Source organism: Mirounga angustirostris, unplaced genomic scaffold (genome assembly GCF_029215605.1).
Source record: "Mirounga angustirostris isolate CCGP_5_RB_7025 unplaced genomic scaffold, mMirAng1.0.hap1 SCAF_15, whole genome shotgun sequence".
In the NCBI taxonomy this organism is placed as follows: domain Eukaryota; kingdom Metazoa; phylum Chordata; class Mammalia; order Carnivora; family Phocidae; genus Mirounga; species Mirounga angustirostris.
The window spans coordinates 88,433,276-88,450,589 of NW_026991723.1; the positions used below are offsets into that span (position 1 = coordinate 88,433,276).

Sequence of the window (17,314 nt, forward strand, 5' to 3'; positions counted from 1 at the left end):
GGCCCGACGGTCGTGCCTTGTGCCCGGTGCAGCCTCCTCTGGGCATCAGCCTCCAAGCTCATCCGAGCTCTGTGTCTGAAGGCCGGCGATTGCCGCCTTCCTTACTCTATCCCTGGAGGCAGACTCCAGGATGGCAGAGACTGCTGGCCGGGCACTGGGTGCGGGACGCTGGGGGTTCATGGTGGCCAGGTGTGAGGATGGCTTAGCAAAATCCAAGCCCCCCCCCCCCCGCCACCCAGTGGAAGGAGCTTTTTGCCAAGGGGCGTGAGGACAGTGACTCCTTATGGGAAGGCCAGACCCCTGACCATCTGCCCAAGGCCCCGTGCTGCGGAGAAAGCCCGGAGAGTCTGTGAGCCCAACCCATGCCCCAAGGGTCCAGAAAACTGGGCTCCGCTAGCAGAATCTGAAATTGCAGGGGGGAAGGGAGGTGTCCCCATGATGCCCCTCCAGTGTCTAGGGCTGGAGTCGGGGGCTTGAGGCTAACCCAAGAAGTCGGCAAAGGCCGCAGGAAGCTGTGGCCTTCCATTCTAGGCTCCGGGCTCAGCAGCTCCTTGTCACGGGAAAGAGACCGAGAGACACCGTTCTGGCGCCCAGGGTGCCTTGGAACCTCTGCACAGAAAGCATCCTGGTGGAACGGGGGAGGGGGCAGTTGGGAGGAAGGGAGAGAAGTGGGAGGCCCGAAGAGAAAGAACGAGAACTAGGAGGCAAGAAAGAAGGCGTGCGGAACGCAGGGGTCTCCCCTAGGTCGCAGCTGAACGAAGGAGCTGGGAGGCCGGAACCTCAAGCCGCGCGGGCACCGCAGGCCTGGGGCCGCCTGCGGTTTCGGAGATCGTTCGCTTTGGCGCACGGCTGCTCCCACTCAGAACTGTCCGGGGACCCCTTTCCATCCTCCGTATCCATCAGAAAAACCTATTCTAGGCAACCCACGGCCAGTGCGGATTTCGGTCCCTAGCCCCCCGAGAGTCGGGAGCCGGTCGCCCACGACGCCGTCCCGGGCAGGGCCCAGCCCCAACGTTCGCCGCAGCCCTTTCCGCCCCGGGAAGAGTTTCACACTCGGCGGCGAGCAGCGAGCGGGCCGGTTGAGCGGCCCGTTTGAAGCGAAGCGCACGGCTCTAGCAAGCGCCGTCTGCAGCACGAGAGGAGCGCGGTGTGCGCTCTGGGGCTCGGAGCTCCGGAGAGCCCGGGCCGGGCCGGGAGGGCCAGGGAGCGGAGGGGAGGTGAACGCCGGGCCCCGCCGGGCGGGGATGAGGAGCGCAGATCCGGCCTGGGGCAGTGGGTGAGCGCCGGGCCGGCGGGGCCCGAGGCCAGGTGTCCCCTCCTACCCAGTCTGGTCCCTGGAGTCCGAGCGAGCCTCGCCGCGCCCCCTCCCCTGCTCCGTCCCCTCCTCTCCTCGCCGCGGGCTGAGCCTCCCTCCCAGCCCGGCGCTTCCCACGGGGAGAGGAGGAGGAAGGGCGGGGGGGGGGGGTTGGAGAGGAAGGGCCAGGGAGAGGCGGGAGGAGCGAAGAGGGACAATTCGGAGCGGCCCGCGCGCCCCCGCCCCTTGAGCTCTCGCGACGAGGGCTCCTCGAGCCCGGCCGGGTACAACAAGTCTGTCCGACGTCAGGGGGTCATTAATAACCAATTAGGAGGGTCACTGCGGCTCCTATAAAGGCGCTGAGATTTTGCCAAGGGGAAGACCGTCCGGGCCGGTGTGCGAGAGCCGAGCGCGCGTCCGAGAGCCCCTCGCCGCCGTGTCTCTGCAGCCACCCGCCTCCCACCCGCCCCGCACCCCCCGCACCCGCCTCCGCCTCCACCCCCGTCTCTCCAGCCCTCCGCGCCGCCTCTGCCACCTCTGCTGATTTCCCCATCTCTCTCCCGCTCCGCCTCGCTCCCCCTCGTTCACTTTCCTTCCAGCCCGCCTCGCCTCCCGCTCCCTCCTGTGTCCTCCCCCTCCTCCTCCTCCTCCTCGTCCTCCCCCTGCTCCTCTTCCTTCTCCTCCGGCACAACCCTCTTCTCTCGGGCTTCCGCTCTCCTCTCGCCCGCCACATCCCCGCGTCGGCCCGGCCGTCCGTCCCCGGCGCCGGCGAGCCCCGGACCGCCCATGATGGGCTCCGTGCTCCCGGCTGAGGCCCTGGTGCTCAAGACCGGGCTGAAGGCGCCGGGGCTGGCGCTGGCCGAGGTCATCACCTCCGACATCCTGCACAGCTTCCTCTACGGCCGCTGGCGCAACGTGCTGGGCGAGCAGCTCTTCGAGGACAAGAGCCACCACGCCAGCCCCAAGACAGCCTTCACCGCCGAGGTCCTGGCGCAGTCCTTCTCCGGCGGTGAGTCGCGCCGTCGAGGCCGGTCGCACCCCCTCCTCCCGGCGCCGCCGGGTTCCCCGCCGGCGACGCCCAGGGCGCGCGGCAGGGACACAGGGCGGCGCGGCTGCTCGGTGGGCCTCAGTTTCCCGGGAGCCGAACCGCGGCGCGAGCAGCCAAAGGCCGGGCGGGGCGGGAAGCAGCTCGGCGCCCCGCGCGGCTCGGAGAAGGGATCGCCGCGTCCAGGCTGCCCCGGCCCTGCGGCCCCCCGCGGCCCCCCGCCCGCCCCTCACCCCTTTGAGCCGGCGGGTTCCCGGCATCTAAAGCCTTACTAGGCGTGTAATAGCAGTTGACTCAAAAAGAAGGGGTTTAAAATTCATTTAGTTAACTTGGGCTTGACCCGCGAAAGTTCCCACTTCAACCGAGAACTTTAAAAGGCAGGGGGGCTGGGGAGGGGGCGGAGGGCGGGCGGGCGGGCCGGCAGAGAAAGCCGCTGAGGGAGCGAGGGAGAGAGAGAGAGAGAGAGCCAGAAAAGTTTCTTTTCTTTAAGATGTCTCAAGTTCTTATTCCTCATTCATCAACGTGCAAACAATATCTTTCCCCGGCGCTGGCATCTCTGCGCGTCGCCCTCTCTTCCCCCGTGACGATTTCTGTTCCTCTCTTAATTTACCGTGCAGACTAATCCCACTTCCATTCACGCTATGTCAACCATCTAATCCCCCCTTTTTGTAAGGGGAATTCCTCGGCCCCTTTTAAACAAGTCCCCTCCGCATTGAGCTACAATTTACTGCTACAGCATTCTTCCAGGGCTAATGAATTTAGAATTAGCAATTTCTTTCGAATGGAACCGAATGAATGCTATCACTTTAACAGCGTGACAAATTGCCGGCCGCGCCGCAATGGACACCGTTTAACCCCCCCGCTTTCAGCCGGCCCGCTCGCCGGCTATTTTCCCAGGTAGCTTAGAGGGGAACCTTGTAAGACACGGAGGCCGCCCCTGTGCGCCTCGCCGCCCCCACTCCGGCTGCCGGGCCGGACAGGGGGACCCCCGGGGGGCCGGGGGCCGCCCGTTCTTTCCCGCCCAGAGAGGCGACTTCAGAGCTCGCCCAGGTTCCCGGCGCCGCCCTTTCTGGCACCCCGGATCCTGGGCGCCGAGGGGGACCGAGGCGGGCCCGGGGTCACACAGAGAGCGCCGGAGGCTGCCCGCCGCAGCCCGCGTTCCTTTTGAGCTTCGGCCGCCCCCCAACCCCCGCCGCGCCGCAGCCTGAGGTCTCTTCCCAGCGCCGTAGCCAGCCGGCGCCCAGGCGCAGCGCCTCCCGCACCCCGGAAAAGAGTCAGAGCTCCTGGCCGCAACCGGGATCCTTCGACAGCGCCCTGTGTTCGGTGCGGGGAGGCGCAGTGAGCGCCGAGCGTCCCGCGGAAGGAAGGTCTCAGCTTGGCTATCACCTCCTCCTGGGAGCTGGCCTCAGTTTACGCATTTGTAAAACCGCGCGCTGCGGTGGGCACAGTCGTTCTTAAACTCTTCCAGGGTGGGGGGGCAGGGACGTTGTGGATGCTTTGAGAATTAGTGGAGAGACCAAATAAATAAAAATAATAAAAGCCCCTAGAAATGAGCCCCAAAGCACCTCTTGCTTCCGAGGGCACAGAGGATCCCCAGGTTGCAAACGGAGGAGATTCCTGCACTGAGCACCCCGCCAACCCCCCCCCCCCCCCCCCCCCCCCGCCTCCCCCACTCCGCAGCCCGCACACACACACCCTAGTGACTTCCCCGGAGTCACTCCGGGGCGGGCCTGAGGTTGGTCTGGCCGGACAGGACTGGCCTGGGTCTCTGGCGGGAAGGGCGGGCCATTCCCTGCCTCAGGCTCTGACCCAGTCCCCCTGCCCTGGCGGCGGTCACAGAAGTGCAGAAACTGTCCAGCCTGGTGCTGCCTGCGGAGGTGATCATCGCGCAGAGCTCCATCCCGGGCGAGGGCCTCGGCATCTTCTCCAAGACGTGGATCAAGGCGGGCACCGAGATGGGTCCCTTCACTGGCCGCGTCATCGCCCCGGAGCACGTGGACATCTGCAAGAACAACAACCTCATGTGGGAGGTAGGTGAGGGCCGGGGGAGAGGGGTGCCGGCGGGAGGGCCCCAGGCAGCCGCCACTCCGTCCCTGTCGCTCCTGCTGGGAGCTCGGGGGCGCTTGGGCCCCCCAGCTCCCTGACGTGGGATCCGGGATCCTACCGCCCTATGCCTGGCAATGCCTCCCCAAACCAGGCTGCTAAGGCCATTGTTCAGAAAATCTGACCCTCTTTCTTCCGGCCAACCCTAGGGACTGTTGTTGGCCCTACTTCAGAGGAGGGCACTTAGGCCTCCGGAAGCCATGTAGCTTGCCCAGGGTTATGCCCAAAGCGCTGAAGCCAACCCTGGGGACAACCTCCCAGCTACCTGCATTCTTCTCCTTGGGAGGAAGTTGCAAGGAAAGCCCTTTTGAACCACCCTGGCCTGGGGGTAAGGGTGGCCAGTGTGGGGAATGGAAGGGGCCGGTGCTTCCTAGGAATGAGCTTCTCAACCCAGGCAGAACAGTGACAACTGGAAATGATCGGGGATGAATTGGCGTTGAGATAACTTTCTGAGTCAGCGGCCCGCATTCCACCAGATGATCTCATCAGCCCTGTGAATTATTATTCCCATTCTACAGAAGGAAACTGAAGCTCAGAGAGGCTTCCACGCCAGGCCTTCTGACCCTGCTCTCCTCCGACAGTGCCAGATGCCAGGGACGGCCACCCTTAGGACACCCTTAGGACAAAGCCACTCCCAAAGCTCTTCCTCCCCTGGGGCTCTTACCTTGCCGAGGCCAGGCTGGTGCACCCTTTCCCTAATCTCATTTCCCTTCCCCCCATGGGTACCCACCACAGCCCCCACCTGACAGTCCCTGGAGGAGCCCAATGTGACAAATCTTGGCTCTGGTCACAGGCACAGGAGGAAGGGAACAGGGGGATGGTCCAGATGCTTCTCCTGACCTCACCTCCTCCCTCCCTGGAGGCCTGGGCCAGTAGTTATCTTCTCCATTTGTTGCTAGGTTAGGAAGTTGGGGCCCAATCTGATCTCTGAGTACTCTTGATAGCTCCCACAAGGGGGCTTGGGCCAGGCCAGGGTGCCACAGTGAGCCAGCCTTCCCTCTCCAGGCTCCTGTGTCCCCCTCTGAGGTCCTGGTCCGTGCTCTCTGCTGCTTTGGGGAGCATCTCTGCATCCCCAGGAAGTTAGCTGGCTGTTACTTTGTCGAGTCAGTGATCCCTTGGAGACCCTTTTCTTCCAGAGTTGGGGAATACGTGGCCGCCGGAGCCTGTGGGGCCCTGGAGACTGACTCCCTGTCGGTCCCTTCTAGCTGCCTGGCCTCAGGCAAGTCACTGCACTGCTCCGAGCACCCCTTTTCTCAGCTGGAAAACTGAGATGAGTACAGCTGCTTGCCCTTCCTGGGGCTGTCGTGAGGATGGAGAGAGTGTAGGAGGACACACCGGCAGTGGCCCAGCCCAGTCACAGGTGGCACCTGCAGCACAGCCTGCCTCACTCAGCCCCTCGTTTACCTGCATGCAGGTGTTCAATGAGGACGGCACAGTGCGCTACTTCGTCGATGCCAGCCAGGAGGACCACCGAAGCTGGATGACCTACATCAAGTGCGCACGTAATGAGCAGGAGCAGAACCTGGAGGTCGTCCAGATCGGCACCAGCATCTTCTACAAGGCCATCGAGGTGAGTGCCTGTTCTGTTCCGTACGAAGCCAGGGGGCAGCCAGGAGAAGGGGCGCAGGCAGCAGTGTCCGGGGACTGGGGGTGGGGGGGATGGAGGTGCATTGATGCCGGCCACCATGGCCCTGCCCAGGCCCTAGGGCTGGGGCCCAGGCATCATGGTCTCTGGGAGCATGAACTTCGTGGCAGGTTTTCTGGTCTGTAGATCAGAAAGGACAGAACTTTTGACTTCAGGCCACTGGGGATGTCACGAGCACCTCAACCGTGAGGCTCCCGGATAGCTGCTTAGGGTGTCCCGGGGTTCAGAAACCAAGAGATACAGAGAGCAAGACGCAGGGGGAAGCATTTGAATGCAAGAGAGGGCATTGTGTCTGCAGCATTTTCGCTGTGTGTTGTTCCTTGTCCTGCATGCGTGGGACGCTGATGTGGGGATCATGACTCTAAGTCTTGGCTCTGACACATTGATCACTCGCTGTGTAAGGCTTCTCTCCTAGACTCTGTGGGTGCGTTATCCTTTATAATCCTTGTGCATTTAATCCACGAGGGAGGGTTCTGCGATTATCCAGTTTGCAGACAAGGAAGCTGGGGCTCACTTGGTGGCAGAGGGACTCGGGAGCTACCAGGCGTTGGGGGGAATGTTCGCACTAATGCCTGTGCTGGGTCGAACTGCTTAGAAGCAAGGGAAAGGGAAAGATAGCAGCAGATAAATATCACATCCCATGGTTGGGAGTAGCTAAGCCCCGCCCAGGTCATGGGAAGGTTCAGGAGGATGGAAAAAGGAGGTGTTCCCGATAGGGAAACCTTGGACAGAGGCAGAAAAGCTCATGGTCTACAGAGAGGGGCTGAGGGCACAAAGCAAGCCAAGTGGTGGTAGCCATGGAGGGCCATGCTGTCGGGACCTTCTGGACAGTGTCTCTTGGCAGGAAATATGCTCAGCATCTGTCCCAGGAGTGAGACAAGCTCCCTCCTTCCCCATGGCAGATTGGTGGCCAGTGCTGTGTGGGGGTGGTGGGGATATCCCCCCCACACACACTTGTCTGGACCTCCTGCTTCCACTCCCCTAGTGGAGAGAGGCAGTGTCCTCCCTCGGGGGTGGGGCTGGGTTTGGCCGAGTTTTGGAGAGGTCCAAAGGAGGTCTCCCAGGGCGGGAGAATGACTTCCCTATAGTCCATTTTATCCCTGGGACTCAGAGCCTCAAATCTTTCTAAGGCCCTAGGGGCACTGGGGCCTAGCAGCTTCTGAAACTGGGGTCCAGTTGTCCCTCAATAACCAGGCTCCAGGAAATCTCCCAGGGATGACAGCAGAATGGTCTTTGCCTGGGTGTTGTTGTGGCCACGGAGTGGGTCCCAGCAGAGGGGTAGACTCTGGGAGGGCCAGGAAGTGGAGGGTAAAGAAAGGTGCCCAAGTTCTGGGCTGGTATTCAAGTGAGATGGAACAGCATGGGGCTGTGTGAAGGTAGGGCCAAAGGTGGCCCAGGCACCTAGGACAAAGGTCTAGGACAAAGGTGGCTCCTGTGACCGTCTCGCTGGGCCACCACCCTGTGGGAATAAGGACTCCCCGCCAGACATCCCAGAATCGGCCTAAGGTGTGGCTGAACCTCACTTCTAGCAGAGCGCACGCTCCAGGGTCTTCTCCCCTCCTACCCTCCCAGCCTCACACACACATCCTCACATTCGTGCGCTGCTTCCTGGCCATCCCAATACAGATGAGCTAGGAGACACACAGTCTTTCCATTCCTTCCCTCTAACATGAATGCACACACATGTACATAAACACAGATGTACACGCATGCACAAGAGAGACAGTGGGAGTGCTTGTATGATTCGGGCCAAAGAACTCCCGCTGGGGCTGACTCGGGGGCCTCAGATCATCTCCCTGTGCAGATCACATTGGCTAAAGGCTCAACGGAGTCAGGAAATATTAATAGAAATTTCTACAGAAATTCAGTCAGAGGACAGAGGGGCTGAAGAGGATCTCTAGGGAGGAATCTGAATTTAGAAGAGTAAAAAAAAAAGTCATCTACACTTTATCAGGATTTAAGTTGATAAAAGAGGATCAGGAAAAAGAAACCGATTCATATAGGATACTGTGAGCAAGATGCCATGGATTTGCAGTTAATGCTTGCCCAGAGGTAGCAAGCCTATGAAGAAGGGGCCTCTTGAATGAGGGACAAGGAAACAGAAAATATCACTTTATGGTCATTTTACTTTTCATCAGCAAAGCTGGACACTTTTCTCGTAGTGGCAGTTTTTCTCAGATCATTTTGTGGCCATGACAGATTCCACTTACTGGAATCTGTCATGTGTGTCTGGGCCAGTGGTCACACCCACCATGCGCTGGGCAGAGGCCAGGGCTCACTGGCCCTTCTAGGCTGCACCAGAAGAAATTGCTTCTCCCCCAGGCCACTCCCTGAAATCTCTGGAATACACGGGCTGTTTGTTCTGTGCGCGCGTGCGAGTTAGCCAAGGAGACGGGCCTTTGCGATGATCTGTTTTCTTAGTCTTTCTGTCACTTAGAACTGCCATTTATATTCCATATGAGTAACCCAGTACTCACCCCAAAAATGGGAAGGCCCGTCTTTATTCGATAAGCAGAATGCACTGTTGCTACTCTCAGATTTTCCACAAATACAAAATAATAGCCCTCCAAATGGAGATGGGGTTCAAGGCCAGCCAGTCAGAGGAGAACCCCAGGCGGGATGGCATCTGGCTGGATCTACGGCAAGCTATTTCTGGGGCATTCTCCCCATCGATTCAACCACAGAAGAATTTACTAGGTGCCTAAAATAGCATTTCTTTTTTTTTTTTTTTAAGATTTTATTTATTTATTTGAGACAGAATGAGAAAGAGAGAGCACATGAGAGGGGGGAGGGTCAGAGGCAGAAGCAGGCTCCCTGCCGAGCAGGGAGCCCGATGCGGGACTCGATCCAGGGACTCCAGGATCATGACCTGAGCCGAAGGCAGTCGCTTAACCAACTGAGACACCCAGGCGCCCTAAAATAGCATTTCTAGAAAGCGCCCAGCACATAGCAAGTGACCATTCAGTGTTGAATGAATAAGTCTTTCTGCAGGTGATGGGGACTGGGTCGAAAGGGGAACACGCGGACCCCTGTTCTCCCAGAAAAACAAAACCAGCTACCCCAGGAAGCAAGACCTTCGATGCCAAAACTCAGCGCAAGGAAAGGATTTAGTAATAAGTTATGAAAGCTTTGGACTCTGGAGCTGGGAAGAAAATTCCCAGTCTTTCCCCTCCCTGTGTCTTGGCAGATTACTGTGCCCTGAAGTGTGGGCCTTTCCTTCCCGCTACTTTCCTTCTCCTTTCAAGCACTCGAACGTTAGTTATACGGCAGAGTCCCATGTCTGCTTTTCCTGGCACCGTTTTCCTTTTGACGTTGCTCAGGGGTGGATGCAGTTGGGGCACCTTATTTTTTTTTTTTTTAAAGATTTTATTTATTTGACAGAGAGAGCACAAGCAGAGGGAGAGAGAGGGAGAAGCAGGTTTCCTGCTGAGCAAGGAGCCCGATGCGGGACTCGATCCCAGGACCCTGGGATCAAGACCTGAGCTGAAGGCAGATGCTTAACCGACTGAGCCACCCAGGCGTCCCCACCTTGATTATTAATACTAAGCATCATTAATAATGCTACCATCTGTGAAGCATTTATCATCTGTGGGCACGTGCTGAGGGTCTTAGCAAATTTTTAAGAATCGAGTCCTCTCCGCTCTGTGAGATACTATCACTATCCCCGTTTTAATGATGGCAAAACTGAGGTTCAAGGAGATCATAGGAAGTTGGTGAGCTGTGATTTGAATCCAGGCCTGTCTGACCCCAGAGCAGAGCCCTTGGTCACCACGCCGTGGGGCCTCCCCGGCCAATATGTATTTGCTGGAACTCTATTAATTGGTCTGTCAGGACATCTGTGGTACAATGGAAATTGATATTCGTCCAGATGACATGGAGATCCTTCTGGACTAAGGTTTCTGCACTGCCCGGGGTGGGGAGGGGGGCAAAGGGAGGTGTCAGAGCCTCCCGGGAGTGTATTCAATAGTGTGACATACATTTATATAAAGAAAACAAACCAAAACCGGATCGGTTTCCATTTATAATAAAAATTCAGAGAGGGGGCAGGACAGAATGTCTGGGCTGGTAGGGATGGTTCCGAAGCACGAGCTGAGAGACTATGTAATTTGTCAAGGGAAGACTCGGGCCCTGATATTCTCCCAGAATCTCAGGGATGTGGATTTTATGGTACCGGGATCGGTTTCTTGGGGGAATTATTTGGTCTATTGTGTGTCCCGAATCAGTCCCCGCTGCCTAGAAAAGTGAACGAAGGACACCTTTGTGATCCTGGTTCTGCCGGCCCCAACGGAGAGTCCTGGCAGGGTCTTGCCAGAGTTGGCTGTAAAGAAACGTCAGTATTGAGGGACCGGGAAGCCTGGGAGGGGGACGGTGGTTGTTCTTTGCTCTTAGGCAGTCAGCTGCCGGGACCCTGGGAGCCTGTGGACAATAGTGCCAGGATCTCCGGGAAGAGGTTGCTGATCCTGAGGGTCTCCTGGTCTTGATCTCTGGGGTTATTGCATGAGGGGTACCAGCGAGCAAGCAGGGACCGGGCGTCCAGGTCAGGGGCTGCCGCTGGCTTCCCAGAGCTCTGAAGAGCCAACAGACTCCACTTCCAGCCTTCTCCAGTGCTGGTGGCTTCTCGATATCTGTGCCATTTTCAATTCCAGTAGATTCTTCTTAATAGATTTTTTTTTTTAAGTGGAGCTAATGCGGGGCTTGAACTCATCACCCTGAGATCAAGACCCGAGCCGAAATCTAGAGACAGATGCTTAACCAACTGAGCCAACCAGGTGCCCCTAGATTTTCTTTCTTTAATACAGAGATAGTATAAAAGTAATATGTGCTCATTATTTTTTAAAAAATCAGATATCTCATGTAGAAAAATAGAAGCCACTCTGCCCGTCATGCTGCTCCCCGCGAACCTTAAATCAGCATTTTTTAATAGTCTCAAAATGACAAACCCTTCTGGGGAAAGAAGCACAGAAAACTGGCCACAGTGGCTGAGCATCCAGGGTGGGGAGAGAGTCACTTTTCATGTCCTACCCCCTTTATGTGTTTACACGTGTTTGTCAATGTGTCTGCTTTGTTGTTTTAATTTCTGAAATTAACTAGTAAGATTAATTTTAGTACATGTAAAAATTATGTTAGTAAATAAATGATGTACTCTATGTTAAAAGTCAATGTCGAAGCTCTTATTTAGAAAATCATGTTCCAAACAACCATTTTGAACAATATTCAGAATTTGTGCAAGCCCAGAGTTCTTAGCTTCTCCTCATTCATCACCACTGTTGTTGTTGTATTTATTTTATATATATTTTTTAATTTTTAAAAAGATTTTTTTTTTTAAAGATTTTATTTATTTGACAGAGAGAGACACAGCGAGAGAGGGAACACAAGCAGGGGGAGTGGGAGAGGGAGAAGCAGGCTTCCCGCTGAGCAGGGAGCCCGATGCGGGGCTCGATCCCAGGACCCTGGGATCATGACCTGAGCCGAAGGCAGACACTTAACGACTGAGCCACCCAGGCGCCCCTAAAAAGATTTTATTTATTTATTTGAGAGAGAGAGAGAGAGAGCATGAGTCCGGGTGGGAAGGTGGGGAGGACAGAGGGAGAGAGAGAAGCAGACTCCCCGCTGAGCAGAGAGCCCCACACAGGGCTTGATCCCAGGACCCCGAGATCGCGACCTGAGCCAAAGTCAGTCTGTTAAGCATCTGACTTTGGGTGCCAAAGTGCGTTGGGAAGCCACCCAGGCGCCCCAAATTTACATTTAGTAACAATTGTTATTGTCAATTACAACGAGAAGGCTGGTGTTGATTTGGATATTTGATTCCTCCGCTGAGAGTCTGGAGGTGGAGATGCAACTCAGGGCGACAGCCGATGCGGGGTTGCTGAGCTTCCCCTCCACATCGGTGCTCTCCCTGGGGGTGCCCCCTGCCCCAGCCAAGCCGGAGGCAGTGGCCCAGAGTGGGGCTCCCGTCCTTGGGGCACTGGGGCCCAGCCCGTGCTATTGTTAGTCATTGAAGGCAAAGCCGCCAGTCACCCTGGGTTTTTTTTTTTTTTTTTATTCTTATGTTAATCTCCATACATTACATCATTAGTTTTAGATGTAGTGTTCCACGATTCATTGTTTGTACATAACACCCAGTGCTCCATGCAGAACGTGCCCTCTTTAATACCCATCACCAGGCTAACCCATCCCCCCACCCCCCTCCACTCTAGAACCTTCAGTTTGTTTTTCAGAGTCCATCGTCTGTCATGGTTCGTCTCCCCCTCTGATTTCCCCCCCTTCATTCTTCCCCTCCCGCTACCTTCTTCTTCTTCTTCTTTTTTTTTCTTAACATATATTGCATTATTTGTTTCAGAGGTACAGATCTGAGATTCAACAGTCTTGCACAATTCACAGCGCTTACCAGAGCACATACCCTCCCCAGTGTCTATCACCCAGTCACCCCTTCCCTCCCACCCCACCCCCACTCCAGCAACCCTCAGTTTGTTTCCTGCGATTAAGAATTCCTCATATCAGTGAGGTCATATGATACATGTCTTTCTCTGTTTGACTTATTTCGCTCAACATAATACCCTCCAGTTCCATCCACGTCGTTGCAAATGGCAAGATCTCATTCCTTTTGATGGCTGCATAATATTCCATTGTATATATATATATACCACATCTTCTTTATCCATTCATCTGTCGATGGACATCTTGGTGGGGGTTTCCACAGTTTGTCACCCTGGGTTTTAACTGTGCCCGTGGCCCCATGCCACACTGTAGGCTCTGTGGGGACCACTGTGGGCCTCGATGCCCCAGAGAGCGCTGCCAGCTTCCTGAGACATTGGTGAGCTCAGGGAAAATCATAACACTCGCTCCTGCATCCAACCTCCCTGCAAAGTTTTCTGCCCACGGCTCGCGGAGGCCTGGCCCCGTGAGGCCTGAGCAGAGAGGCCGTCCCTGTTTTACAGTCTGGGAAACCGAGGCCCAGCGCCAGAAGGCAACTTGCACAAGGTCACAGGCTCAGCAGGTGGGGAGCCCAGGTGGACCCTGACATGGGTGACCTCTGCCAGCACTCTGTCCAGTTCAGACAAGTCTGATGGGGGACTGGCTGCTTTAGAAGAACGCTGATTGTGAAAATTGAAGCCGGGGGTAAGGACAGGGTCAGAGGTGACTTACAATCAGATTCTCAGAGTTGGGGGACCTCAGGGAGGTTCCCCCACCCCCTCACTTGAGGAGACAAGCTTAGAGGGGATAAGTGCTTGCCTCAGGTCACCCAGGCGCCCGGTGGCCGAGGGTCCATCTGCATCCTCACACAGAGAGCATCCTTCGCAATGAGTTGATCTTAAATATTTTCCTTCCGTCCTCCTCCTTCTGTCTTCTCCGTCCCCTTTCCAGCAGGGCCTCCAGCTCTGTCCCGCTGACCCCCGGGACAACGGCCATGACTGTGAATGGCCTCGAGGACTTCTGTGGTGCCAGATTCTAACCTGTCTGCTTTCTTTGAGGCACCACCTGATTTTCCTCGGGTTCCGGGACTGTACTTATTTCTTCCATATTCGAACCCTGTACCTCCGAGCTGGTACCCTCTGCCTGGCTTCCAGTCACTCACTGACCCTGAGGGCTTGACGTGATGCCCCACGGGCCGTGGGGGCAGGCACACGGTGGCCCCAGGCTGAGTCTCAGGAGGAGGGCAGTGACTAGGCCCCCTCAAACTTTCCTTCCTTTGCCCACCCCCCACCCCCGTCCTTTTAGGGTCAAACAGAGCTGGCTGTGAGGGTCTGAGGGTCTTCCTGGCTTTGACCAGAGGAAGGAAGCTGTGGTACAGAAGCATCCTGCATGTGGCAGGGGTCTGCAGGCCAGAGTCAAATGGAAGGGCTGGGGCCTTCTCTGTAACCAGGGGGCCCAAAAGAGGGGGTCCTATTCTTGCATGATTTCAGATACCCCGAGATGGCATATTTGGTGTTTCAACTCCTTTGAGGCGGTTGAGGACCCATTAGGAAAACAAACCGGTTGCTGCCTGGGTGTGTCCAGCTTTCTCTGGGAAGCTCAGAGAGTGACCCCCAGGATAGATGCCAGAGCCAGCTCTATGGGGTGCAGGCTTGTCCGCTCTTTCAACTGTCTTTTTTTTTCCAAGATTTTATTTTTATGTCATCTCTACACCCAGCATGGGGCTTGAACTCACAACCCCAAGATCAACAGTCGCATGCTCCACCAACTGAGCCCGCCGAGGCACCCCATCTCTCTCATTTGTCTTAGCTGGCTGGGGTCTGAAGGTTCCCCACTTGGGAGGGCTAACTGGCTTTCGCCAAAGACCTGCAGGCCCCTTGGGACATCCTGGAGTGTGGGGTTTATGGTCAGTGCCACCACAGTGCCTTCCACAGCCTCCCGGGGCTGTCATTGCAAACCCCTTCCTCCCCGTGGCCTTCACCATTTCCCTGGTGCAGGTCCTCCCCTGAGATTAGCAGAGAACTGTCACCGTCTGTGGTGTTCTCTCCTGTAGAAATGGATTTTGTTTCAGGCTGTGTGCCCCAGTACTTCCTCAATCCGAATGCTTCTTTTTTAGCATTTGCCGTGTGCACGGAGTCACACAGCCCGTGATGGGGAGAGAGGTACATGTGGCGTGGTGCTGCCTTGTGGGCGTTTTGCGTGAGAGATGTTTCCAGAACATTATCAGAGAGGATGTAACCAAGTGCCATAGGGTGCCCTGCAGCCCACGATCCTTGGCTCAGCCTTGCAGACCAGAGGGCTGGCTGATTCTGGTTCCCCTCAGTAAGACAGGAAAAGTTTTCTAGCTTTCCTTCTTCTGTTAGTCAGCTTGCTGTAAGCCTTCCATTCTGTTGCTATCAGTCTGGGAACTCTTACATGGCTGGGCGGCTGCTCTGTTCCCAGCCCCAGAGCTAGGACAGAAACAGCGAGAAGGCCTGGCCTGGGAGGGGGAAAGAAGGGGTGGGGGCAGAGCAACCCAGGGCCTTCTGTGTTTATGCAGCTTGCTAGCGATGGCTGGTGTGGCTTTCTCTGGGCTAAGACTGGATCCCTGTCTCCATGGCAGGTGCAGGACAGCTTCCTCCTGGCTGCAGGAGGTCGTGCGGAGACCCTGATTCCCACCCCTGGGCACTGCTGCCTCCCTGATCTCATCTTGCTTTCTCCCCTGTAGATGATCCCTCCTGACCAGGAGCTGCTGGTGTGGTATGGAAACTCACACAACACTTTCCTGGGGATCCCTGGTGTGCCTGGGCTAGAGGAGGAGCAGAAAAAGAACAAGCATGGTAGGTAGTCTCCGTGAGGCCACAATGACAAGGGACCCCTGGAACCCAGAATGAGAGAGTGAGAGTGTGCCTGTGTGCACCTGTGTGTGGCAGGGAGGTTCCTGGTCTCCAGGGACCCGGGTTCAATCTCCAGCAGTATCGAGCCCATGAGGCTACTGGCTCAAGCAGGCCAATGCCCCCAGAGCCACCACCACAGTCCGGACACGAATGGCACTGTTTTCTGGACAAAATAAATTGTCTGGGGGCAGGCTGGGTTGGGGGGGGGGGGGGCACGCAGGATACCAGAGAGGCAGAGGGTGGAGCAGAAGGAGCAAGGGGCCGGGCAGCAGGAGCCTGGATTGAGTTCCAGTTCTGCTGTACAATCTTGGGAAGGGCTCTGTGCCTCTTGCTCCATCTGTAAAGGCAAGAGGTTGGGCCAGATGATTTTTAAACCCCCTTCCAGCTCTGACAATGTACATTTCCCTCTGTCCCTGGTGGAGGTGCTTGGTATTAACCTGTTGAATGAAGGTGGGGTGGAGTGTACTTGTGTGTGTGTGTTGTGGGGGACACCGGTCAACACAATACACACTGTTTGCTCAAGACCTATTTCATGGCAAGTATTGCACTAAACCTTTTACAGCTATCACCCCACTTGGGTCCTCATAAAACCCTTGTGAAATTTGGTTAGAGGAAGAACCTGAGGCTCATGAACTACTGTTTATCCAGCCCTTGCCCTGCAGCTAATGTTTCACAAACAGTAATTTCTCTGATTCTTACAAGAAGCAGGCTTATGGGGGTGATGCTATTATTATCCCCATCTCAGCAATGAGAAAGGTGAGGCTCAGTTCCCGGGTACATAGTAGGGCACTCAGTAAATATTTGTGGGATGAATAAATGAAAGGATTTTTTTGGGGGGGTGGGAGCCTTTTATGGAAGGCTACCATTTACAGAAGGCTACTTTGAGTCAGGTACTTCTCGTATACAGGCTAAGGGAGGTAAAGTGCAGCTTTTTATGATCACCTCGTGACGTTCTGCACAGCCCCGTGAGGTCGTAGTAGGTCCCCATTTTACAGATGAGGACGTTGAGGTTTGGAGGCGAAGTCACTAAGTCCCTGAGGTCTCCCAGCACGGTCTGGAGGCCAGCTCCTATGTGACCCCAAGCCAGCTTCCTCGATGCCTCTCTCATCCCTCTGGCAGCGCCGCCAACCCGTCTGCTCAGACCCGCGCCCCCCACCCCCACCCCCGTCGATCCGCGGCGGGCTGGGCGGGCCGGGCCGGCGGCGGCGCGGGGTCGTAACGAGGCTGCTCTCTCTCCCCCCCTCCCCGCCTGCCCCCCCCCCGGGCCCCGCCCGCGCGGCCAGAGGACTTCCACCCGGCGGACTCGGCGGCGGGCACCGCGGGCCGCATGCGCTGCGTCATCTGCCACCGCGGCTTCAACTCGCGCAGCAACCTGCGCTCGCACATGCGCATCCACACGCTGGACAAGCCCTTCGTGTGCCGCTTCTGCAACCGCCGCTTCAGCCAGTCGTCCACGCTGCGCAACCACGTGCGCCTGCACACGGGCGAGCGCCCCTACAAGTGCCAGGTGTGCCAGAGCGCCTACTCGCAGCTGGCCGGCCTGCGCGCCCACCAGAAGAGCGCGCGCCACCGGCCGCCCAGCGCCGCGCTGCAGGCGCACTCGCCCGCGCTGCCCGCGCCGCACGCGCACGCGCCCGCGCTCGCCGCCGCCGCCGCCGCCGCCGCCGCGCACCACCTGCCGGCCATGGTGCTGTGAGCGCCGCGCCCGCGCCCGCCGCGCCCGCGCGCCCCGCCTCCTCGCGCCCGCGCGCCCCGCCTCCTCGCGCCCGCGCGCCCCGCCTCCTCGCGCCCGCGCGCCCCGCCTCCTCGCGCCCGCGCGCCCCGCCTCCCGCCTCCGGCCCGCGGGCGGGGCCCTGGGCTGCTCTCGCCTCACGCGACCGCCCGCACCCCCCCGGCGGCAGACGGCCCGGCGCCCGGCGCTGTAGGTGCGCCCCGCA

The 17,314-nt window shown here is 57.4% G+C and overlaps 1 protein-coding gene across 1 annotated transcript; it reads left to right on the top strand.

The window, feature by feature from the left end:
- Window positions 1-2,080: 2,080 nt before the first annotated feature.
- PRDM12 (PR/SET domain 12) lies at window positions 2,081-17,073 on the top strand. The gene is made up of 5 exons (XM_045882022.1): window positions 2,081-2,303; window positions 4,179-4,369; window positions 5,857-6,012; window positions 15,209-15,320; window positions 16,661-17,073. Exons 1-5 carry the CDS (start codon window positions 2,081-2,083, stop codon window positions 17,071-17,073), a joined length of 1,095 nt encoding a protein of 364 aa, XP_045737978.1.
- The last annotated feature ends 241 nt before the right edge of the window (window positions 17,074-17,314 follow it).